The sequence below is a fragment of the Haliaeetus leucocephalus genome, unplaced genomic scaffold, assembly GCF_000737465.1.
Source record: "Haliaeetus leucocephalus isolate CR32 unplaced genomic scaffold, Haliaeetus_leucocephalus-4.0 Scaffold866, whole genome shotgun sequence".
NCBI lineage: Eukaryota > Metazoa > Chordata > Aves > Accipitriformes > Accipitridae > Haliaeetus > Haliaeetus leucocephalus.
Window position 1 is genome coordinate 4,851,640 of NW_010973302.1, and position 24,917 is coordinate 4,876,556.

General features: G+C 40.4%; 1 protein-coding gene across 1 annotated transcript in view; it reads right to left on the reverse strand.

Moving 5' to 3' along the window:
- Positions 1-1,473: 1,473 nt before the first annotated feature.
- ALPK2 (alpha-kinase 2) overlaps positions 1,474-24,917 on the reverse strand; it is a 39,726-nt gene continuing 16,282 nt past the window's right edge. Inside the window, exons 3-10 of the mRNA XM_010583060.1 lie at positions 22,792-22,939; positions 19,155-19,282; positions 19,021-19,056; positions 16,579-16,853; positions 16,367-16,455; positions 10,968-11,185; positions 9,055-9,103; positions 1,474-1,909 (exon numbers count right to left, since the gene is read on the reverse strand). Coding sequence (XP_010581362.1) covers positions 1,675-1,909; positions 9,055-9,103; positions 10,968-11,185; positions 16,367-16,455; positions 16,579-16,853; positions 19,021-19,056; positions 19,155-19,282; positions 22,792-22,939 — 1,178 coding nt within the window. The 3' untranslated portion in view covers positions 1,474-1,674. The remainder of the gene's footprint in view (positions 1,910-9,054; positions 9,104-10,967; positions 11,186-16,366; positions 16,456-16,578; positions 16,854-19,020; positions 19,057-19,154; positions 19,283-22,791; positions 22,940-24,917) is intronic.

Sequence of the window (24,917 nt, forward strand, 5' to 3'; positions counted from 1 at the left end):
TTTACATGGACTACAAATCCTAATTTCTGCAATACCATTTTGTACTTGGTCTCCTCCTCATAAGTTAGCAGAAAACTATTAAAAACTCAAATGCTTAAGAACAACTCTGGAGAAGTTCATCCCATGTAACAATAGGAATTCAAAATGCAGATGTCTGTCTGACACTGCTTCCTTTTCCCTCAATAGAGACACATAAGCACTTTTTTGGCACAGTTAATCTAACCTATTTCAAATGTTTCTTTTTCAGATGACCTGCCCTTTGCTCTAAATTCCCTTGGGAAGACCTCCATTAACCATAAAGGGAGCCCAGGATGACAAGTCTAGATGTTATACCTACATTGCAGTCAGATGAGTTTCTGTCCCTAGCACCAGCTAGTCCCCAACTGTTTATCTCATATTTGGCACCCACTGCTTATCAACACAAAGCAGAACCTAGTCTGAAATCAGTTTTTTTTTCCTCAGCTCTGATGGGACTCTTACACACAGGTATTGGTTTCTGGCACCACCTGTTATTTAGTAATCACACAGGGATAAGAAGTGTGACAATGTTCAGTGTTTGTATTGTGTGTTAGGCACTGCAGGTTGGCTTTTCAACTGCCACCTCCAGTAAACTTCTTGCAGTCCTCTGACATGCATAGTTCCCTCCTCTGGCTGCAAATCTCCACATAAGCTACACTTAATTTTAATGGAGCACAGTATCTTTTTTCAGTTTTGGCCCTGCCTATGCATTTTGGACAAATCATGACTCTTTAGCAGACAGGTACTGGCCCAGGGCACCTGTCATGTTCCTTCAAAAAACAATTCTATACTACACAGAAAAGTCATTGTACTTATTCAAGTTGAAAATGCTGCAAGGTACTAAAATACCCTCTATATGTAATGGTTTATTTCAGATGGTAGCTGCTTGGCAACATGCAGACTCCAAACCTTCATCCTACAAGAGGATCAGTGCAAGCACAACAGTACTATGCCATGGGGTTAACTGTAGATTGCAAGGAAGCTTGCATGGAAAGCCAGGAATTCTATGGAGAATCACACAAGTTGCCCATATTTAAGCTGATGATATCACTTTGTGAGGTCCTTAAAGATGCTAGCTAATTTTGTGGGGGGCAGAAGACAGACATGTCTTATCATGAATGGCTTTGTCTTGTATTAAAAGACATGTAAGTGGGAGAAAAAAATTACAAGAATAGGATTACAGTAGGATTACAATATGCAAAAGTCTGGGAAAGAAAACAATCTTTCTATAGCAGCCTGAGCAACAACACTGTGCAAAACTTTTACTGCGTGGCATCTTAAATATATTGATGTTTATGCAGCAGCTGAACCCACAGGGTCACAGGCACAGACACATAGAAGGGAAGATGTTCTCCAGTGACCTGCAGTGCACTCATTGTCCAAGACTCAAAATGTGCAGATACCAATACATAGAAGGGTTGTAAGATAATCCAGGCACATGGCTTAGTTTGTCTTCAAAACCTTGTCCCAGTGTTAAATCTCAGGTACCAAGACCATAGAATCAGTTCTTTTCTTTGTTGCTGGGATCAGCATCAGGATGACTTCAAAATAATGTCATAAGGCAAAAGACTAAAGTTATCCCCCCCACGAGGTCACTGGTGCCTATCACTACTACATATCCTTAAGAGGAGTTTTCACAGGATGGGACAGTGCAACTCAGTGCTCTGAAGAAATGAAGTCTCTAGGTTCTCTTGCTTTCTTGGGCACTGTTTTCTTTATAGTTGATGAGTTTGGTAGATTTTTGCTTTTCATGGATGTTGCTTTCCTCTGTTTTTGATGGGTGGTTCGGAGAGATTTCAGCCCCAGCATCTCACAGTACTTATTGCACTGGTGGAGGGCTCTGAACTGCTCAATGAAGGAAATTGAGCAGTTGCCTTTAAAACCTTTGTATCTGTAGCAACAAAGAAAAAAAAAAAGCCACATGGGATTTCAAGATTCATTTTCAGCACAGGGAGGCAGAGTATGACTGTTGACTCATAAGCAATTTGAAAACATTAAGCAAGTCTCTTCCACCCATGCTGTTTAGAGAGGCACTAACTGGCACAGAAAATCAAACTGAGCCATTGAGAGGTGAAGGAAACCAGGTAATAAGTAGTGACAGAAGAGGGAAAAGGGTTAAGGAGGCATAGTTCTGTGGCCTGTGTCCTGGCTACCATTTTTCATTTCATTTAGTTGGGAATATAATTGTCTGCTGGCTAACTTTCTCTCAGTAATATATAAATGAAATCCATTCTACATCATTCTCTATAAACAGTTCTTTTGACTACGATGAAGAGACAAGGTTGCTGCACAAGGTGTTGTCAGAATCAGAAGCTGTTTTCATCCAAACATGTAAATAACTTCTGTGCTACGTTCCTCCCTCCCCCAGGCTTGACTACAAGATCTCAAGGAGCCAAGCCTCTTGGGGAAGAAGGATGCAAGGAGCGTTCCTGAGGAAGGCAGTCTCATCCAGCCTTCACAATTCCCAAGCCACCACCGTATCTCCCACTGCTACCTCTCACTTGTTCAGTGGGCTAGCAAAGCCAGGGAGTAAGCAAAGCATGTACACCGCTCTTCTCCTCACCCTGCTACTGGTTGATGACATTCCTTCTAGTGCCTGCATTTTAAGCTGCATCAGCTTTTTTAAAAAGCTGCACCTACTTTTTAAAGGAGTAATTTTTGGTCACATTACCAGGATGGAGAAAGGAGAAGAAAGGCCAGGGTGCTCCTCTCCTTTTTCGGTAACCTTAGTAAGTGCATGTTCTACCCTATTCTCTTGGTTCACTGGACATACAATGTCCTCAGATGTGAACTGTGAGTTATCACTGCACGAAAAACAAACACAATTTAGCACTGAAATTAACACAACATGCTCATTGCACAGCATTCCAGAGAACTTCTTTCCTCCTGCAGACTGCACAGTGCTGAAGAAAACACTGTTGCTCTGAGAAGGTCAAACTCTTTCTGACAGATAAGCATCTTTATTGCAACGTAGTTTGCCAGATTTTCTTCTACAAATAAATGGTACCAGTTGTGAAAATATAATAAAATACCTTGCAACAATAGGGGACGATATCTGCCTCAATTTATATCTAACTGTCCTATTTTGCATGTCTAGTGTTCCTCTACAGAGAAGAAATAGAAAAGTTGACACCTCAGGCTGACTGCTTTCCTAGCATCAGAAATTCCACCCTAGGAGGAAAGAAATCTCTTTGGTGGATAATGCAAATCTGAAAGTTTCTCTAGTATGTCTAGAAGGTAATATCTATGGCTTATTCAGGCACATACCAAAATGGTAATGTATATTGGCAATCCCCCTTACAGCAAAAAAAGTCATCTATACATTTTGCTGCTGCTTTTAAACAGTCACAATTGCCTACCCATGGAGGACGGATCCCAAATTATTTCACACAAACTATTGCAGCCATGATGATGAAGATAATTGCAGATAATTGTAAGGTGAACAGCAGACTTTAATCTTCTAAGGAATTAAATTATTGCTGGTGGTTAACTTCAATAACAAAAACTACTTCGGAGTTCAATTTTCTCTTCATAAGTATTTAGGAGTCTTTGTCTTCTCATACCACCAATATTTTATTTTCAGATTCTTCTTTGAAGTCAGAGTTTTTGAATGTTAAATATGTATTTCAGTGAAATAAAGCTCCAAATGTATTTTACTATAATTTGTCATTTGAAGCTGTTCATACCAGACAAGGTTACCCTCTAAGTTAAACAGGTAATAAGCCTGCCCTACTCAAGAGAAACCACTCAGCTAGCTTGCTATGAACAGCCAGATGAACCTCAAAGGGTTAAGAATTTTTTTTTCCTCTCCTCCCCAAGTTAGTTATGTGCTTGTTTAGCCAAAAGAAGTTTAAGAGGAGTGCTATTGTTACTTCAGGACTATACCCTCGAGCTCTGCAAGCTAATGAACTGTTCTCTCACTCCTTTGGAGAAATAATACACTTGAGACTTTATACTTGAGCTTTGCTACTAGAGCCAACAGGTGTATGCTCCAGACACATCAGCAGAATTTAAGTTCCACAGGCAAACATGCCTGTGCTCAGCAAGAAAATCTCTTTATATCAGGCATTGATCCTGACTCCAGAAACTAGTTAAACCACAGCAATGCACTGCAAGCAAAAAGCGATAACTTAAACCAAAATATTTTTATTAATTTATCATGAATATTCAATTAACCATTGGGTCTTTCCAGTGAGTGCCAGTGGCAACAACAGCTGTTGTTACAGCACCTTCCACCGCCATGGTGTGTCACTGCTGGATACTGCAGCAGTGTGTGTAACACAGATGCAGCCGCCAATGTCTGAGGAGATACTGAGGCTCTGTGCAGACAGCCTTTGGGTAGCATCTGCTTACTCTGGTATCTGAAATTCTCCATTTCTGCTGCAAGGCTGATTGAGAGGCTTCATTTCTCCTGTACTTTGTGTAGGTGTGTTTTGGCAGAAATATTAATGATAAGTAACCTCCAGGGCTATCAATTAGGTGAGAAGTTTCACTGCACTGAATGCTGACTATTTTAATTTGTGGCTGCAAAGTGACTGTGAACTCTTTCTCTTGCTCTCACTCTCTTTTTTTTCCTAGGTAGCCATTTTGTTGCATTTAAAGAAAATTTCTTCATGTGTTTTTCTCATGCTGTAAAATTCTGGTAATACTTATTTCTTTGTGCAAATAATCTCGTAATGAAAAAGTTGAGCTAAAAAAAAATCCACTTTTCTCATGAAGTAAGTAATAGTCTGTCTAAATGGCTTTCCTATCTGTATTTGGTATTTACCATTTCCTGTATGTCTTTTGAAGGAACGTCTAAACAATGAGCAGAAACAGTAGCGTTTGCTCAGATGATACTATGAGTAAGAGACACTTCAAAGGTACAATTGAATGCCCTGCTAATTAACTTTAGCTTTAGAATTCAACAAATGCCAGTAAAAGTAAGAGCATAAATATCTTGTGAACAAGAGACAGACCATTTATATTAAAAACACATGATTATCTTTATTTTACTAGCTTTGCTCCTAAATCAAGCCATCCTCATTTCCCTTCTCTTACAATAATAGGTTTGCATTTATCTTGTGACTACAGATGTGGCCTAGGTAACACTCCTTGTCCACTTTGGAATTTGAGAGGCACGAATGAGCCTAGTTTGGCTCTGCAGTGTGCAGACAGCCCCAAGTCTTATAGTGGGCCACAGAAAAACTAATCTACAGATGTGAGACCAAAGTTTTGCATCAGAGTTCTCCCAGTTGTTTGCTGTTTGTTAGTCACTGCTTCCACATAGACCCCCTTGTGTGCTTCCAGACTGCATCATCTGTTCTGGACAGACCTAATGACCATAGGTCTGTTGTAATTTGGCAGGACTTGTGAGCTCAATGCAAACCATTCTGTGCTGTTATAGCTTGTGGTAAGTGTAATTGTGGGAAGGTGTCCATTAGTGAATGGCTTCTAAACTGTACAGTCTGTATCGCTCTCATATGTTTTGTGTTCAGTAACACCAAACTATTGACCATTCCAAGCCTTGACAAACATGAGTCTGTTTTTTGCACAGCAGGCACTATTAATTCACTGACTAGATGACTGATAAATAAAACCCAGACAGAATTCCATCTCCTAAACTTGACAGTTGGGAGTCAGCCCAAACCAAATCTTCCTTAAATCTGAAGGGGGAATGTTGGATTTGTCCCCAGGTTTATACTCCCCAATGCCTCTTGTTGCCATGTTGAGTAAAACTAAATTTGTCAGTGCTCTGAAACCAGACAGACATTCAGATCCGCATTTGGCAAACCACCCCTGTTAATCATCATGACCATGGGTCACTGTGTTCCTGATTCCTTCATCTTTGTGTTTACCATCCTTGGGTAAATACCTGGGCACTTGTGCACAGCTTCTAAACTGGCTCACCGTTTGCACTTAGAAACCAGTCACTGTGTTGTATTATTTTTGTTTACGTTTGCCAAAGAATCTACTAAATAGCTTATTTAAAGGATTGATTGCCCGACTCTGGTGCGCCCCAGTGGCTACTTTAGAAGTATTTCCCAGGCTTTTCGGTTTCTAGTTAGGCTTCGCCCTCTACTGACAGAAACTGTATTGCAGCTACTTCAGCGTATTGACTAAATGACCCTTGTTTGGATTCATTTGGTTTCCAATTCACTGGTAAAATAGACAGAGAAAGGATAAAAGATCAGAATTACTTTGAAGAGTGTTAATTGTTGAAAACATCAGTCCTTCCACAGCCTCTATAGGAATGAGGAGAAAGATGAGGACAAAGGATACATAAATGCTCATCCAGAAATGTTTGTTCAGGCTTGGAATATGAGTCTAGACCCCTCAAAAAATCATTAACAGCAATGAGCAATGCTGAATAGAGGTACAAAATTTTAATATATGCTGTTTATTGTACTTCATTTACACGAAACACTGGGGGATAAATAATGGCCATGAATAATTCATGACAGTTGCTATATCAGCTTTCACAAATTCATAAGTAACAGTTTGTACTATGACACTAGATTATTTGAAAGCTTGATTATACTATGAGCATGGTGGCGGTGGGGGTGGGGTGGGGGAGATGGATTTTTTTCCAGTTTTTTTTTCCCCTGGAACACAAGTTCAATCTTAGAGTAAAATTAGAATTGTTTTTAATTTACAGTCCACCCAGGAACAATATGAATGTTCTTCCACTCATCAAGGACAACAGAAGCATTTCCCAAGGATATTTTTGGTTTGCCTTGATGTGATTGGCCCAGGCTTAGAAGAATTGGAGGCAGAGGACCTGTCTGTGATCAGTGAGGTCATTAGCTCTGTCAAGAGTGGTTGAGGAAACCCTCGGAATTTCTATAGGCTATTACACCAAAAAATCAGCTTTGTATCTTCTCTAAAAATACAGTTAAAATCATAACACTATCATACTATATTTTTTAGTTAAGTAGGACTATGGATGTTCTCCCCAACATGTGAGATAGACAACCTCTCATCAGCATGGCTGCACACTACCAAAAGCAGCAATTGCCAGTAACACAGATGAATTCTGTGTACTTTTCCCCATCCAGGCTCACGGAATTAAAAAATCAAACTGCAGAGTTGTCCTTTCTGGGAAAGAAGCATATACAGGACCAGGAAAAATCTGTTGTCTTGTAGCAGTATCATTAGTTAAATGACAAATAAAATGATACTCAACATTTTTAAGAGGTTGTTCATGACAGGAAATTATATTCCCTCACACATGACTGAGGTGATCCTTACTACATCTTGCATTGTATATTCATTTTCTCACTTCACCTTCCTCTTCCCTAGTCCAATATGTGTTTTTATAGGAGTAATTCCCCATAGTGAGCTGGACAGCAGCATCCATTAAAGCATTTCTATGGAACTTCTGATTCAAGAGAACAGTGTTGCCTAAATAAAATTTTTATTACTTTGTTTTATAACAGGATGATGCAACTTCATTTCAACTGATTTCACCTTGGATCCACAGCTAAAAGAGTAAATCAATGTAAGTTTTGAATGGATGCCAGCCTGCAAATATTAAGGATTTTCCCAGAATATTCTGGGGTCAAATTTTAATAATTTAAAACATATTGTAAGGTTTTTTTCCTGTACCATGGGTATATACACATGCTCCAATTTAGTATAAAGACTGAATACATGTGATCAGATTTGCTTTTCCTGTCATTTTATCAATGGAGAATATGAATTTAAAGCATTAGTCACAGGCATTTACCCCCATCCCCTCTCCTTTTCGAACAGCCAGCTGATTTGAATCACTGCCTGCACTGCCTATTCCTATCAATGGCTCCTTTGGCCTGTCCTAACACTAAAAGCTTTAATTAACAAAAACTTAAGAGAAGTGGAAGAAAGTTAGAACATTAAAGGCCATTAAAGTTAGAACATTATTACATATGTCTTTACACACATGCTTAAGTCTCCCAAAAAGACCTGAAGCCATTGCAAAACCACTAGGAAAACAGGCCTCTTTAAATATTATGAATAGATCTTTTGTTACAGCTCAGAATTACTGCTTTTGAGAGAGAAGGGAAAGAGATACCATCAAATCCCTTAACACATTTCCTTTTTTATCAGGTAAGTGGCCTACACAAAGCTAAACAGACATCTTCCCTCCACCCATGCAGCTGACAAGAACACAGGCTCAAGAAAAGCTTGTGGTCACTGCCTGCAATAGGAAGAAGAACTAACTCTGAGTTCTAAACTGAGAAAAGACTCTTTATAGAAGCTTGTGTCATAAAACATATTCTAAAGCTTTGGCACTTTTGCTGGCTGCAAGAAGGATTTCAGCTGTGTTCTCTCATGCAGTCTTTGCACCATCCCTTTAAATTTCTTGCAAAAAGAGCAACACAAACTTTGGGCCCTTTCAGGGCATCTCCTTCCCTAGTTCCCACAGTACTGTGGTAGATATCCTCTCTTCTTCCAGAGGAAGAGTAGGAGGGGAGAAGGGTCACCTTGGCTACTGGTAGCAAGATCTAGTAGGGCTAGACAGGTCTAAATGCTTGTATTTGCATTTGCTGGGACAGATGCTAGTGAGTGCAAGCCCAGCTGGAGCTCTGGCTCCAACAGCATGCTGGGTTTGAGATATTTCCTCCATGGTCAGAAGCTCTGGACAGCACAAACACCAGGTCTTTCGTTGTACCCCAGGCTGGAGCCAGTGTTGGCCGTGCATTTTCAGCCCTACCTTCCTCCAGCTAATGCACCACCAAGTAAAGTGCCTTACTTGCTTGTAAGTCACTAGAGACCTTGATTTCACTCATGAAATGCCCTTTGAATAAGCCTATTTTAAGGGAGGCATGAAGGAAAAGCAAAGCCCAATCTACAGTGTAGCCCCTTCCTTTCAGAACAAAATAAATGTGTTTCCCTTATAGGTGGGTTCCCATAAATATGAACAAAAAGAAGTTAGAAGAGTCAGATGAGGATTGTTTTCTTCCAAAGTTAAAGCAAGAATAACTTGCCAGTGCACCCTCCCCCAACGTATTTACACTGTGAAGAGACTGATGTGTAAAGCAAAACCATGCCGTTGAGAAATAATTTTTCACTCACCCTTTGGCCAGTGTTGCTATGCCAACGTCAGTTAACTTCATTCCTACACCTACAAGGCATGACGGAAACAGAGAGGTTATGTTACACTAGAATTTCTAGGAGTATCTTCAGATTCAAGAGCTCCACATATAGAGACATTAAATATTATTTATTGATTCACTTTTTTAATTTTAATTATTTGTCACCATTTTTTCAAAACATTTTAAAGTACCCCAATTAAAAATAGGATGTTTGTCATCTGTATCTCTAGAAGTCAGTCTCATACCAGTATTTTACAGATAGCAAGTTGATAAATAGAGCATAACTTGTTTCCTGTGCTAGACAGTCAGTGGGGGGGAAGGAGGGGTTACACTTTGATGGCTGCATTTTAAGGAACATACAACATCTTTGCTTATGCACCTGCCCCAAGATGTGTATATTTATTTATGTGTTTTGTGGTTTTGATGCTTTGCAAACTTGGACTACAATGTTTATCAGTAGGAATTGCATATTTGCTTTGCTAATCAAGTATCAATAGGTCAGTCAACCTTATTTTTACTTTTTGGGTGAGAGATCCAAAAACTCTTTCTCATTCAGTATTTCAAAAAACTTGGGGTTTTTAACTTGTCCCTTTGTTGACTTGTTTATAGGCAAAACCCAGTCCTGCCGTGTGCAATTTTTTCTGTACAGGAAAATGATGGTCTCCAGACCATTTTCCTTGGAGAATACCCTCAGAAATCTCAACTGGTATGCCTGAAAGATGCAGCCTAAATAGTCAAATGAGAAGATGATTAGAGAGGAAGAATGTTTCTCTTGAACAGCAGCAGGTATATTGTCCATTCTGGCAGCAGTCATTATACTGGCTCAGATACTATTTCTGCTGTTGTGCTTCCCTCAGGCTAGGATTTTGTTCCTTCTTCTCCCTTTAAATTACTTCAAGGGTCTTGTTTAAATGTCTTGTTGCTAATTTTCCTGCCTTCTCTTGTTAAAGAATATGGGATATTTTCTAAGATTCCACCTTTTTTGGTTTTCTTTAAAAAGGGTCTGTGTTTCTCTGTTTCAAACACATCTATGCATACTGTGCTGCGTACAGGCCCAGCATTTCAGCAGTTAGGAGTCACACCCATAGGATCATAAGGGCAGCATTTAGTATATGTGAGTAGGGCATTTCTTCACCATTCTTCTTTTTTTGAAGGAACATGTTTCTTCAAACCTAGCCAGGACCTGAATGTGGAGCATTCCACTGTGGAGAGATTGTTGTTAAGTATTTAAATACAAGAAAAAGTGAAGGACTAGGATGTTATTAACAACTGAAGTCTTCAATTCACAAGACATTTCATTAACTTCTGGGAGGTGAGACAATAAGCCAGACTTGACTCATATTGAGTGTCCTGATTTACTAAGGGGACATGTGGAAGAACAACTCTCCTGTTAAGAGTGTGAGATTTGTTTTTTCTTTTCCAAACTGCCTTCTTACAAGAACATAAACTAGGTAAAAATTCCCTTTCTCTGCTAATTAGATAAACATTGTAATACTGCATAGGTTAACATGTTAGCCCCTGCTGCCGCAGTAGGCAATTAATTAATGTCTTTCTGTTCCCTAGGGTAACACACACACAAATAAGCACAGTGCACTTAAAGCAGGCTAGAAAATAAAATACCCTAACTCTCTCTCCTATCTTTTATTCTGATCTGCATGAGACGCTGTATAAAACAGGCACAGGGCCAGGGTACTGTCTGCATCTGGAGAAGACTGTCCATTACAGGTCATGGAAGGAGCACATTCAGCATTGCCAACAGGACACAGAAAGCCAAGAATAACATTGCTCAGAAATAAATGTCTGGAAGTTCTGTAGTTATGGGGATTGACTGTGAGTGGTCACCAGCCTGTATCATAGGAAAGCCATTTTATTGCCGCCACTCAGACAACTCACCTTGCAGGTCAGTGACAAGCAAGTTCCCATTGGTCTTCTCATACACCCAGTGCTGGAAGGTGCAACACTTCTGGCCAGCCTCTGAGTCTCTTCTCAGGAAGTTTACTTCCTTGCCATCCCTGACAGAGTACTTCACAAATTCCCCAACTAGCTCCTCCTCCACTGTTGCATAGGGGATGTTATTAGCAGGGCGATGAACAAGAAAAATAGGAATGATCCTGAAATCAAGGGATAAAAAATAATAAAATCCAGAAAGTTCTGTCAATGAAAGAGTAAGAAACAGACAAAGTGGCCAGTGATCTCAGAGAGTGAATAAACAGCTACCAAGTTTAAACCAAGCCAGGAGACATCTGGATAAGATTCAGATCTTCTAGGTAGCTCTAGAACATAATCGCATTATCCTCCATGTGCTTATTTCTTCATATTATTTACTCAGATGTAAACTTTTTCAAAGCATGCTTTCTAATGTTGTCCTACTACATCCCAAAACCTAAACTCTGCACAATAAAGGGTGCTTGCTTATTTTGGAGTATCACTGCTTTAGCTGCTCAGGCTGACTAATAGATGATTCAGACTTTGTGAGGTGTTAAGCACCTGCAAATTTGATCCACTCCAGAGAGAACTTTGCCCAAGACCAGTGTAAGTGAAGGATTTCTCAGACTAGACTTCTAAAACCTAACACATCCAAAATTAGCAAACACTTTTGGTAATGAAAGTACAAAGCAACTACTTTACCAAAAAGTAAGAGGAAACAAGAAAGTCTCTGGGAAGATCATCAGATTCTCAAGACAAGTTGGCTCAAGTGAAAATCTAGAATCCCAAGATTCCTGGACTTTGGCAAAGTTTGGATCCAGGTCAGAAAACTTCAGCTAGTTCTGTATGAAGTTTTCAGGAAACTGCAAACTTGAAAATTGTCTTATTTTAGTCATTTAGAAATTGAGCTAGTTTAGCCAGAAAGACTTACAAAGTTTTGCAGGAATCCAGGCTAGGTCCGTTTATGTCTAAAGATGCACCATGCCAAAAACTCATGTCCAATGTCAAATAAAATTTTGCTTGGGGTTTCATGGTCTTCCCAGAGAGAAAGACTAAATGTGAAGTGATAATGACAATAGTCTGGAAGGAAGTATCTGTCTCACTAGGAACATGAACTTCGTGGTTACCAAAGTTCCTGCTGTCTGGAAAGCAGTGTTCTACCTCACAGATAGTCATCTTCTATTTGTACTTACACCACAAAAACTCTTGTTACTTGTTAGGCAGCACTCTGATACTACAGTATAAGTCTCCAAAATTAAAATCTTAGAGTAAGCAAAAAAGTGACATCAGTGTATATTAGAATGGAATTTAATACTGCTCTGAGATTTAATATTGCTTATTTTAGAAAGCCATTCAGCTGGAGCTGGTAACAGAACACAACTGTATTTTATCAGCTAGCTCACAAAAGCTCCTAGCAGTATCTCAGAACAAATGGGAAAAATGACTGTCACCATGAAATGGGTTTCTAGTTACTTGCTTTCTTACAAAGAGTCCTATCTCTTAGAGCAACACAGCCAAAGGGGTGGCATAGCTGCTTCCAGACATACCTGTGCTGGATTCTGGAAATGGCAGAATCGTGAATGTATGTAGGTGCTCTATATACAGTGAAAGGAGGTCTAGAAAAATTAGTCATGAGACAGAGAACTACATATAACCAGAGCACTTCTGTCTAAGTCTTCCAGTCCTAGTCCACAATCAAGCTTTATTGACACCATTAATTTATTTGTTGTTGTGATATTTTACCCTTATTATTATAGCACATGCAGTTAAACTGGTACAGATGGCCTTTATACCAGTAGTTATTCTTTTTCCAAGGAACAATCACTGCAACTGTAGGCACTAGTCTAGTTTTAACCTACTCACTCAAGGTATGGTATCAGCTTAAGTCTACCAGTATCATTGAAGTGAACAGCTTTTCTTAGTGTATAAGGCTCCATATCGTTTCATATTACTGCACACTGAAAGGAAAATAAATGGGTCACTGGTTAATAGAAATGTTAGTACTGCTCCATGGTGGAATTATCATAAGTAACCTCAAGACTACAGAATATCTCTCTCTCTCCCCCTCCTGCGGTTTTATAAATGTCTAGCTGCCAGTCCACTGACTATTATAGGGTAGTGCTTTCTCTGTTGTCTCCTCAGCTTTCTCTTACAGTCAAACGTGCACAGATAGGCTAAGGCTGTAGCTTTAAAGCTAACTCTGGAGAACGCAGACAACTTTTCTCTTGCTCTATTTATCTTATAAAATGTTCCAAGGAATATACCTTCTTTTAAATACAAGTTTGGTCTGACAAGTGCTGGCTAGAAGAAAAGAATCTAGCCTTAAAATTTTGAAATTAAAAAGCAAACCAAAAGCATACGCACATAATCTCTTTTTGCTCCTATCTGCCATCTTCCAGCTAATTGTTTAGAATAAAGCACCAGATCTGAACCTTCCATGTGCCTGTTATTTGCACCAGACATCTAGTTTTCGTAGGGTACTGTAGTGGGTTTGTGTGGCAAAGTTTTGGTAGCAGGGGGACTACAGGGGTGGCTTCTGTGAGAAGCTGCTAGAATCTTCCCATATGTCCCATGAAGCCAATGCCAGCCAGCCCCAAGACAGACCCGCTGCTGGCCAAGGCTGAGCCAATCAGCAATAGTGGTAGCGCCTCTGTGATAGTATATTGAAGAAGGGAAAAAAAGTTGCAGTGGGCACAGAAACTGCAGCCAGAGAGAGGAGCGAGAACATGTAAGAGAAACAACCCTGCAGACATCAAGGTCAGTGAAGAAGGATGGGGAGGAGGTGCTCCAGCGCCTGGAGCAGAGATTCCCCTGCAGCCCATGGGGAAGACCATGGTGAGGCAGGCTGTCCCCCTGCAGTCCAGGGAGGACCCCATGCTGGAGCAGGTGGATGCCTGAAGGAGGCTGTGACCCCGTGGGAAGCCTACGCTGGAGCAGGTTCCTGGCAGGACCTGTGGATCCATGGAGAGAGAAGCCCACAGAGCAGGTTTTCTGGCAGGACTTGTGACCCCATGGGGGACCCACACTGGAGCAGTGTGCTCCTGAAGGACTGCATGCCACAGAAGTGACCCATGCTGGAGCAGTTGATGAAGAACTGCAGCCCGTGGTGTAAGAGTCGGTCAGAAAATCAGCATTGTCTCAACATTGTCATCAAGAACATGAACAGTACGCTACCTGACAACGGCCTGTTTAGAGCGCAGCAGCCGGTCCCAAGGATGGAATGTGTGGTACAAGGTTCCTGGAAGGTACCTGGCTGGAACCCTTAGAGATAACCACATAGCTACTGTCAAAAGGATGGATTGCAACTGTTGCCATAACATCCATGAAGAAATCATGAACTTTAGACGAACTTTGCTTCATTATAATACCAAAACACACCTCCTGGTCGAAGGCTACCCACCTCCAAGACTTACCATGCCTCGGACACTGACCCCGCGCCTGCGTGATAGCCTCGCTTGAGAAGGGCGGAGATATGATAATTGTATTCTAAGAAGGGTGGAGACTCCTGAGGCAGAGGTGGAACAAGGTGTGTTACTAAGCATAAAAGATGACTTCTGAACAACGGAAGTTTGAAGCTTCCCCACCAAGGACCACGACGATCGACGACGCAGCATCAGCTGGACCCGGGACCGTTAGGATGTTGTGAGATCAGCGGTGGTAGCTATAACCTCTCTTTCTCCTCTCTCTAAACTTTACTTTACTTTTCTCCTTTCTTTCACCCATCTCTAACTATCACGTGCCTCCTCACAGGCAATACAATAAAGTTTTACTGTGTGATTACTGCTATCCCCTTTGGTGTTGGTCACCTTAATTTTGCACTTTCGAGATCGTAGCAAACGAACCATCACGAGTCCACCGAGTGGACCGTGACACGTGGGAAGGACCCACGCTGAAGAAGTTCGTGAAGGACTGTCTCCCATGGGAGGGACCCCACGCTGGAGCAGGGGAAGAGTGTGATGAGTCCTGTCCCTGAAGAGGATGAAGCGGCAGAGATTATGTGTGATGAACTGACTGTAACCTCCATTCCTCGTCCCCCTGTGCCGCTGGGGGGGGTAGGTAGAGAATCCGGGAGTGAAGCTGTGCCCGGGAAGAAGGGAGGGGTGGGGGGAAAGTGTTTTAAGATTTGGTTTTATTTCTCATTACCCTACTCTGGTTGATTGGCAATAAATTAAGTTAATTTTCCCTAAGTCGAGCCTGTTTTGTCCGTGACGATAATTGGTTGAGTGATCTCTCCCTGTCCTTATCTATCTGTTATATTTTCTCTCCCCTGTCCAGCTGAGGGGGGGGTGATAGAGCAGCTTTGGTGGGCACCTGGCCCCCAGCCAGCATCAACCCACCACAGGTACATGCCCTCTGTCTTTCATATTGAAACTAGAGGTTATATCCTGTGCCTAGAGAAATCTTTCAAACACAAATTTTACCAAGAGCAATATATTTCCAGAAAAGAAGCTGACTTGCACGAATATTTTCCATAAAAGATTTCACTGCCATCTCCATCACTATTTCTAATCCTGAAAAGGTGGCTTTAAGGAATCACTCCAGAGGCTGTGTTTTAAGTGTTCCTTTTTTTCAGGGAACCAGTGCAGCTGAGCAGATCTTGTGTCATCTAAACGGAGATGGAGATTTAGCCTGCTGTCAAGCATGTAGGTCTTATCCTTGAAGCAAGGCAGATGGAATTTCAACCATCCATTGCAAATTCAACTCTACACAGTAGCCTGACACTGGAACAGCAAATCCTTTGAGAAAGATCTATTACCAAATCTTCAAGGTGCCACTTCCCAGCCTCAGAGGCAGAGGTGAACCTGTATTGAGCTATTGGTCTGATGTACATGTATTTGGGAAATGGGAAAACTTCTGAAATGAAATAAACCAGTCTTTGGGAAAACCTAGAATCACAGTTGAGCTTTCTGGCTTCAGACTCTCTATACATAGAAAAATTCCTAAGGAGTGACATCATACCAGCTTCAGAATTATCATGATTCTTCTTAAGATTTCATTTTTAATGGCAAGTTGGAAGGCCTGACTTATCCCCTACTGCTGTTACTAGATGATACTAGTAGTATCTCCTACTGGTGTTACTTCACTAGCATGAATAATTTCCTCTAAATTTATATGAAAATCATGCCTTTTCCTTGCTATTTACTGTCTTTACTCCTTATTATCCTTCTCTAATGGCAATGGAATCTCTCTCACCACCTTGATACTCAGTATTATTTAGGTCATTACTCCAGCTGTAACACTGTTCTCAGGATTCCTCTTTCTTCTTCTTCAGTAATTACTCCTAGCAGTCAGTCGGCAGCTGTGGCACAGGACAATATATATATGCATACATGTATATTTATATAAAAATATATATATATACTCACTCTGGTACTTCACCAAAGCCTTCCAAGGGTTCAGCTTCAGCTGCATATATCTTTGCATACTCTCTTGCAGTATTTTGGACATAGCACTCCTGTATTACAAACAGATATGCCTATGGAATATTACTCAAAACATTTAACAGATCATCTGTTTGAATATTCACTAAATAGCTTTTCCCTACAATTCTTTCTTACAAAGGACAGGAGAAGCTTACCTGCAGTGCTAGTTTGTAGTTCTTTTGAACTAGATCATCCTTACTCTTGGTCCCATATGTGATAGCATTGTGCACTTTGAGAACACAGGGGTGGCCAGGACTGAACACTGGAACGAGGCCTTGCATCACTCTACTTCGGAAGGCTTTCCGGTGCATGCCTTCGCCAAAGTGAAGCTCTTCTGTAGCTATTATTCCATGCAGGTTCCCCCCAAAATAGCTGTCACTGATGAAATCTTCTCTGAACATGAGCTGCATGAATTCAATTTCTTCCACACCTAAAACACAATGCCACTTTTTTCTGCAGAGCATCCTTCTGCAGTCACAGGGAAAAGGGTGGACGTGGGAGAACAAATGCATTTCTCCATAGAGTATTAAAGAAGATGCTCCACGGAAACTGAATACGTGGCCTAACTTGTGTTAGTATGGGGTTGGGACACTGCTCCTCTGAATGTAGCATGTTGCCTCTACCATCTAAAGCCAGCATGGAGAAAGGTGGCAAAACAAGTTCATAAGGAGAGAATATAGAGTGTAGCAAACAAAAAATAGGGGTAAAGATAACAAAAGCTGTTTTTAAAACTATTAGGGCAGTTGTAAACAGGAGCTTCAAGTGTATGTGAAGTAAGTCAAGCTGACTGAGAACTAAAGAGGAATTGAGGGAATACAGAGATCCTGCCAACTCTGCTTTTTTGGGAAGGCAGAAAGTAATAAAGCTAATGTGCAGCAGTGTATGTAGATATGAATTTAAAAGTAGAACACAGTTCTGTTCCCAGTGTGCTCAGAGCACATTCTTCTGAAGCTAGCCTGTCTTTTCACAAAAGCCAGAAGTTGCTAGTACAACCAGAGCTTGTTTTAGCTTTCAACTTGGAATGTTTTCAGGGAAAGATTCTGCCAATGTGTTTGTAGAAACACTCAGCTGAAAGAGGTCTCAGTCCTTATCTAATATGACCATGATGGAAACATGCCTTTCCTCGTACCAACCACAATCACTACATCAGCTCCACTGCTGCAGACCAGCATGTTAAAGTGTTTCTTTTCAATCTGGCAAGCACCAGCTTAAAAACAGGTTCATTAGCAAAGGTAGAAAAAAAACCCAAGATTTTTATTTCATAAGTGATTTTGAATAAGAACCACATTCCTATAAATGAACATGTCAGTTTCAATCAAAAAGTAAAACCATCAATTTTAGTGATCTTTATATTCAGGAGAAATTGGTACAATAATATTTCTCTTATCCCTCCACCTGTGGATTTTGAAGGTACCAGTAGCGTAAGAATGTGTGCCTACGTTTGTTACAGCTGAAATCAAGCAGGATTATGGATTTCACCCTTTTAAATGATCACTGGAATACAAATAGAAAAAAAAAATCAAAGGGGAAAAAAGAAGTGGTTAAGGTTAAGCACTGAAAGAAACTAAAAAATTCTAACTGCACTTCAAGTCTCTCTAACCATAACATTTCAAGGAACATCAGTGAAAAGATAAATAGGAGAACAAAAGGTGTATACTACGCAGCAATGAAGTCCTTCCAGCTCCCCTTTGTAGTTATCTCTGGTTTAGATTCTGTACACTATTGCCCCTCTTTGAAGCACAGAGGAAACAGTGCACATCTAAAGCTAGAATTAAAAGGCTCCTTAACTCCACCTAAAATTCTCTGTTGATCAAAAGTTATACAGTGCTGTTACATGAAAAGTCCTGGTTTTATTTTAACAAGGAACTAAATGTTTAATTTTGTTCTTCTAGAATAAGAAAGAAAAATCAATTGGCTGAATGAAGTACTTGATTAGTACAGTGTGTTCAGAAATGATAAACCAATTTGCAATGCACTGTCTATCTTTAGCTACAGCACAGCAAGACATATGCCGAGTGCGATTAAACACAAGTTAACATATGGGGAAAGCATTCCAAATCTTCATGCCCGTCTTTCTCTTGGGAGTAAAGTTACATAGCAGGTGACTTGCAAAGACCATGTGTTCAAACATCACTGGCAAGTTTTTTTGCCAAAAGAGCTTTCAGTACTCTCTGTGTGTCTGTGTCTCTGTATGATGCAATGCAATGCTATTTCACCGTTTACTGTATGTGAAGTGCTAGTGAATCAAGCTAACAAGAAGTTACACAGTCAAGTTCAAATCAATAGTTTGTCACGGCGGGTACTCCATCACCCTGCACAAACCATTCCATCCTACACGAGGGTATTTCACCTACAAAACTCCCATGAATTAAAGTGAATTCTACCCTTGATGGCACAGAAAAGGTGAGTGCAAAAAGGGGAAAGACAGCTAGCAAAAACACAATATTGATTCAATGGCTTCAAGGGATTCCCATAGTTTCCCATGGGATAACTGCCAAAATGTCTCAGTCTGGTTGTATTTGTCCATCCTTTGTTCTATTTGGAAATCAGAAGAAACAATGATTTGAGCACACGTTCAAGCAGATGTGTGTACTTACCTTCACAATTCTGAAAACTTGAGAGATGTTTCAACACTACAAGGAAATAAACAAGATTTTGTAGTAAAAAAAAAAAAAAGAATGGAAACTGCCATTGTCATTATTATTAATCAAAATTATAAACTGGAATTTACCTTCAGAAGTCAGATTAAACTCAGCAGTCACCTTTCCATATATATTATTCAAGCAGCAATAATACATTCCCTGGTCTTTGTTACTGGCTTTAGCTATTGCCAAAGAGACGGGAGAGTCATCCTGGGCACTGGAACAGAATATGTTAATTTTCCACATTAATACTTTGAAAAGATCTTTCATGATTATTCCACATATCCCTCCTCCTGTTCCTGGAATTTCTGTCCCTCACTTAAAAGACTGATGCAAATACGATGCAGGAAGACAAAATATTTTATTTCGCCCTACTTAGAAGCATTCAGCTTATTACGTGTTTCACAACAGATGATCCTACTAAATTCTGAAAGAAAAGTACCTCAATCAAATCCAAAAATAATTAAATCACACCAAAAGGCATTCTAATATTCCTATCAATATCATGATCAAATATATAAAGTATGAACATATAAAAGCCAAAAAAGTGGTATGCTGTTCCTCAATATAGACTCCTGTCCTGGTTTGAGCTGGGATAGAGTTAATTGTCTTCCTAGTAGCTGGCACAGCGCTGTGTTTTGAGTTCAGTATGAGAAGAACATTGATAACACTGATGTTTTCAGTTGTTGCTAAGTAGTGTTTAGACTAAAGTCAGGGATTTTTCAGCTTCTCATGCCCAGCCAGCGAGAAAGCTGGAGGGGGGCACAAGAAGTTGGCACAGGACACAGCCAGGGAAGCTGACCCAAACTGGCCAACAGGGTATTCCATACCATGTGACGTCACATCTAGTAATAGGAACTGGGGGGAGTGGGGGCGGGGGGATCGCCGCTTGTGGATTAACTGGGCGTCAATCGGTGGGTGGTGAGCAATTGCACTGTGCATCATTTGTATATTCCAACCCTTTTATCATTACTGCTGTCATTTTATTAGTGTTATCATTATCATTATCATTATTAGTTTCTTCTTTTCTGTTCTATTAAACCATTCTTATCTCAACCCACTCAAAAATACTCAAAAGAGTTTTACTTCTTTTCCCGATTTTCTCCCCTGTCCCTCTGGGTGGGAGGGGAAGTGAGTGAGCAGCTGCGTGGTACTTAATTGCTGGCTGGGGTTGAACCACGACAACTACTCACAGCTTTCTCTGTTCCCTTGCTTTTTTCAAGATAGGTATTTGCTCTCTGATGTCTGTGTATGCGACTTCACAAATGGATCAAAGGTAGATGTTATTAACAGGGGTGTAATGATATGTGAATGCAGTTACAGTACTTGCAGACCCAAGCTGGCTCGAAAAATCCTCTTAGACTACGAAGGTTTTCACCTGTACCACAGTGGATGTCCATGGAAGTATTTATCAGCAAACCAGATAATCTATGCAGAGATTATGGAGACCTGGCTACTGCATTTTGAAGAGGTTCACATTTTTTAAGTGAATTAGTGAAGGTGTGCACAGTTCCATTGGCGACATGAAGTTTCATGATATTTTGGCACACTGGAGAACTAATTTTTTCCAACAATCGTTTTTAAATTAAATTACTTATCATATATTCATATTACCAGCGATGTGGGTTTTTTTCAAAACACGTTTCCATGTGTTGACAGGTAATAAAAATTCAAAGATTTGTTGCCTAATTTCCTGTAATCACCCCCTATTGAAAGTAAAAGCTAAAATGCACCAAACAGTCCAGATTATGTATTTCTGTAGATTGATGTATATTTCCAAAAGAAGAAGCAGTACGTGGGTACACACAAAACAACCAGTTAGATTTTGATTGTGATGGAAGGGAGATTTCCACTGAACTCTGTTGAACATTTTTGAAGTAAAAATTGTAACTAGGAATCTCTCTTACTCTAAATCTCTCATATATTTTACTTTATTTCCAACACTTTGAAATATATTTAACCTATGAAGTTAAAACGCAAATATTTTATGTTATCACAAATTTTATTTGCTAACACTGCAAAAACTGATAAATTTGATGTCTCTGCACTATTTATTTCTAAAACACTGCAAAATTATTTAGCAGATAATGATACATATTAATATTACAATGGATATTGTAATACAATAGTCAAAATCAGTATACTTAAAACAACAAGAATCAGAATGACATGGGAAGTTTAACCAATTCATGCAACTTTTTCTCTCCACTTAACACATGAGAAGATGCCTTCCTATAAAACTTTTTCATTTTCACAGAATTGTGCATTCTGATAGAAACATCTTTTCTTTTTTTGCTTTGGGTAATGTTAACTTTGTATTTTTGAAACATGATAAACAGATTGTAACAGCTATGTGATAGGAATGTCATTACTGCTACAGAAGAAAATAACTCATTTCATAAAAATGGAGTTTTAAGAAAAGCTGGAAAACATCCTGATAAAGGCCTTAAGAAGCTTTCATTTCCACCCTTCTCATTGCACTGCCTCTAGTCACTCAGAGTCAGGTTAATTGGTTGGGTTGAGGGGAGAGATCATGCTTCCTTAAATACAACTCCCACTGTTTAATCCGATCAGCTTCAAGTTCCATTCAATACCAAATAAGAATTTCAAAGTAGAACCATAGACTCACAGAATGGTTTGGGTTGGAAGGGACCTTAAAGATCATCTAGTTCCCCCCCCCCTGCCATGGGCAGGGACACCTTCCACTAAATCAGGTTGCTCAAAGACCCATCCAACCTGGCCTTGAGCACTTCCAGGGATGGGGCATCTACCACCTCTCTGGGCAACCTGTTCCTATGCCTCACCACCCTCATCATAAAACATTTCTTCCTTATGTCCAATCCAAACCTGCCCTCTTTCAGTTTAAAACCATTGCCCCTTGTCCCTGTCACTACAGGCCCCGGTAAAAAGTCCCTCTCCATCTTTTCTGGAACCCCCCTTTATATATTGAAAGGCTGCAAGAAGGTCTCCCTGGAGCTGTCTCTTCTCCAGGCTGAACAACGCCAACTCTCATCCTTTCCTCATAGGAGAGGTGTTCCAGACCTCGGGATCATTTCTGTGGCCTCCTCTGGACCTGCTCTAACAGGCCCATGTCTTTCCTGTACCGGGGACACCAGAGCTGGACGCAGTGCTCTAGGTGGGGTCTCATGAGAGCAGAGGAGAGGAGGAGAATCACTTCCCTTGACTTGCTTGCCACACTTCTGACGCAGCCCAGGATATGATTGGCTTTCTGGGCTGCAAGTGCACATTGCTGGCTCATGTCCAATTTTTTGTCCACCAGTATCCCAAGTCCTTCTCTTCATGGCTGCTCTCAATCCATTTATCCCCTAGTCTATATTGATACTGTGGAATAATCAGGTCAAGCTCTACATTGCATGTTAGTTGTTTCAGCAATTCACCTCCACCACATAAGGACAGACAGCCTCCCACATATTAACCAAGCGTGTTTATGTTGCTTGGCTGGGTGCTGAGGTTCAAACTTCATTTGATCTTTTACTGTACTTGAAAGTTGGATGAGACTGGTTATGAACAGGCTGAGAGGAATTACTGGTGATGGAATGCAAACTGTGACAATATTAATGCACCATGTGAAGATATGCTTCTTAATTACCCTGTTTAAACTTATTTTTTGCACCTATCATACTAATCCTCTTAACAGGTACAAGAGTGAATCACTGACATATTTTTCCAAAAGCTATTCAGAAACTACCAGAAACATTCACTCACCTTCTCTGCAGTCGAGCTAGTAACTTGGAATCTTTAGTCCATGTAATAGTGGAGTCACCATGAATGTCACCAAATTGACAGCATAGCTTAATATTTCCAGAGCAGTCAGGGAACAACTCTGCTTGGATTTTCTTCAGCAGCTTGGGAGCTTGAAACAGAAGAGCCACAGTTTAGGACTAGAAGATAATGATATTGTTTTGGCATTTCAAAGGAATCCCAGAATGATTTGCAGATGTTAAGAATACGAATCTAACAACACTGGTAAATAATTATGATTTCTTCTGATGCAGAAACCAAGGCTACATAATATGGAGGTTTTAAAAGACTGATTCAGTCAGTGCCCCACACAGTCAATGGAAATATTTTCAATGCAAAGACATCTTGTATGTATGGAATAGGACCCAAGGGAAGTTCTAGCCTGAAAAGGCATCAACATAAAATAATTTCTTAATCAAAACACATTCTCTCTGACTAAAGGACGAGCTGGGTTTATCAGTAAAAAAAGACACCACAAAGGTAGAGCATACCATATGGTTACATAATGAGAAGTCTTATTAACTGAATACTTGTTAACTAGTAGATTTTTTTAACTGATCACAGCCTTTGAGAGAAAAGACCTTTAAGTCCCAGGAGATGCTCCGTCTCCAAGGTGTTCTTGGAACATACCTAACAGGAACTGCCAGGATGAGATTCTCTGCAAGATGCAGTGATGGCACCATTTCCTTTAAAACACAGCTGGAGGAGGGCACCCACATTTAGTTAGATATTTGCATTTGGTAATGTTAGCGGCCTTTGCTTCCCTCTTCAGTTTCAAAGGATTAATTTCCCACCTCTAAAGAAAGTCCCTACCTTTCCAGCCATAGGGCACAGTTCTTTTGCTAAACATTGACCATGACGCAGAACAAATCCAAGAATCACTCATGTTACAGAAAGAGAGCACTCTGCCCAGTCTGGGGAAGGTCCTGATAACCTGGTTCTCTGCTAAGACTTGTTTACTGGCTCACAGAATGCTCCAACATCTTTGCACATGGGCATGGCATGAGCAGGAGGATGGAGGGTACTTGGAAAGAAAGGGAATCAGCATATACTTAGGGAAAGGTGTTGGGATCATGGCACATCCCTGTGCTAAGTGAGACATCCCTGCTAGATGTAAGGGATGTAAAATGCAAGTTTATGTTTCCTACTGTGTTAATTCTGAGCTGCTGCACTCTGAATGAGCTGGCATGACACACCTCCCTTGGGGATCCCATTCCTGCAATCTAACTTTCCCCATCTAATGCTGAAGGAATGCTGGATCCAACTGGAAGGGTCAAGCACCTGGAATTCACTGCTATGTTTAACTTGTAGTCACTTAAGTCCTTAGGCCTAAGAATCTTGCTGAATCAGGGCTAAAATGACACTGACAGTATGTGACAGAACTGTAAATAGAACTAACAGCTCCAGATGCCCTGCCCTAACCACAAAGTCATCCCTTCTGCAGCTGAAAATAATACAAAAAAGAACACTGAGTATATACCAGACTAACCATACCAACCTTCCCATAATGCTGGGCAAAGGTCCACACAATTCTCTAAAGTACAAATATACATTCATTTCAGTCTAGACTGAAGCAGATCAGAAGCAGGTTAAGAAAAGTCAGTCTTATCTGATGCAAGCCTGAATGTTTAAAACATTTTTCAAGCATAGCCTCAGGTACATGGAAAAAGATCAGGCATTTCTCAGTAACTGCAGTTTGCTTGCTCTGCTTTGAAGGAATGTGACTCTCCTCCCACACATTTGGTTCTCTGGCAAAGGACACATCTTCAAACAGAGAAAAGTTTGAGGCTTTTTTAAACGTGATTGGAACAGTAGAACTCTCACCAGACTGCACTGTAATTAGAATGTCTAAAGAGCTTCATAGTTGTGTAGCTTACCTTTAGTCACTGTTCAGTCTTGCTCTGATCTATTAAATTATTTTATGATGTGAACATGAAATGTAATGTCAAAAGGTAAAAATAAGACCTAGGTCCTTGCAAAGTATCCACAGAAACCACAAATACCTCATCTGTCTAGCTGTTAGACTATTGCTACTCCTGTCTGCATTTTGTTTTACCTGCTAGCAACCTCCTAGAGACTCTGACAAGCAA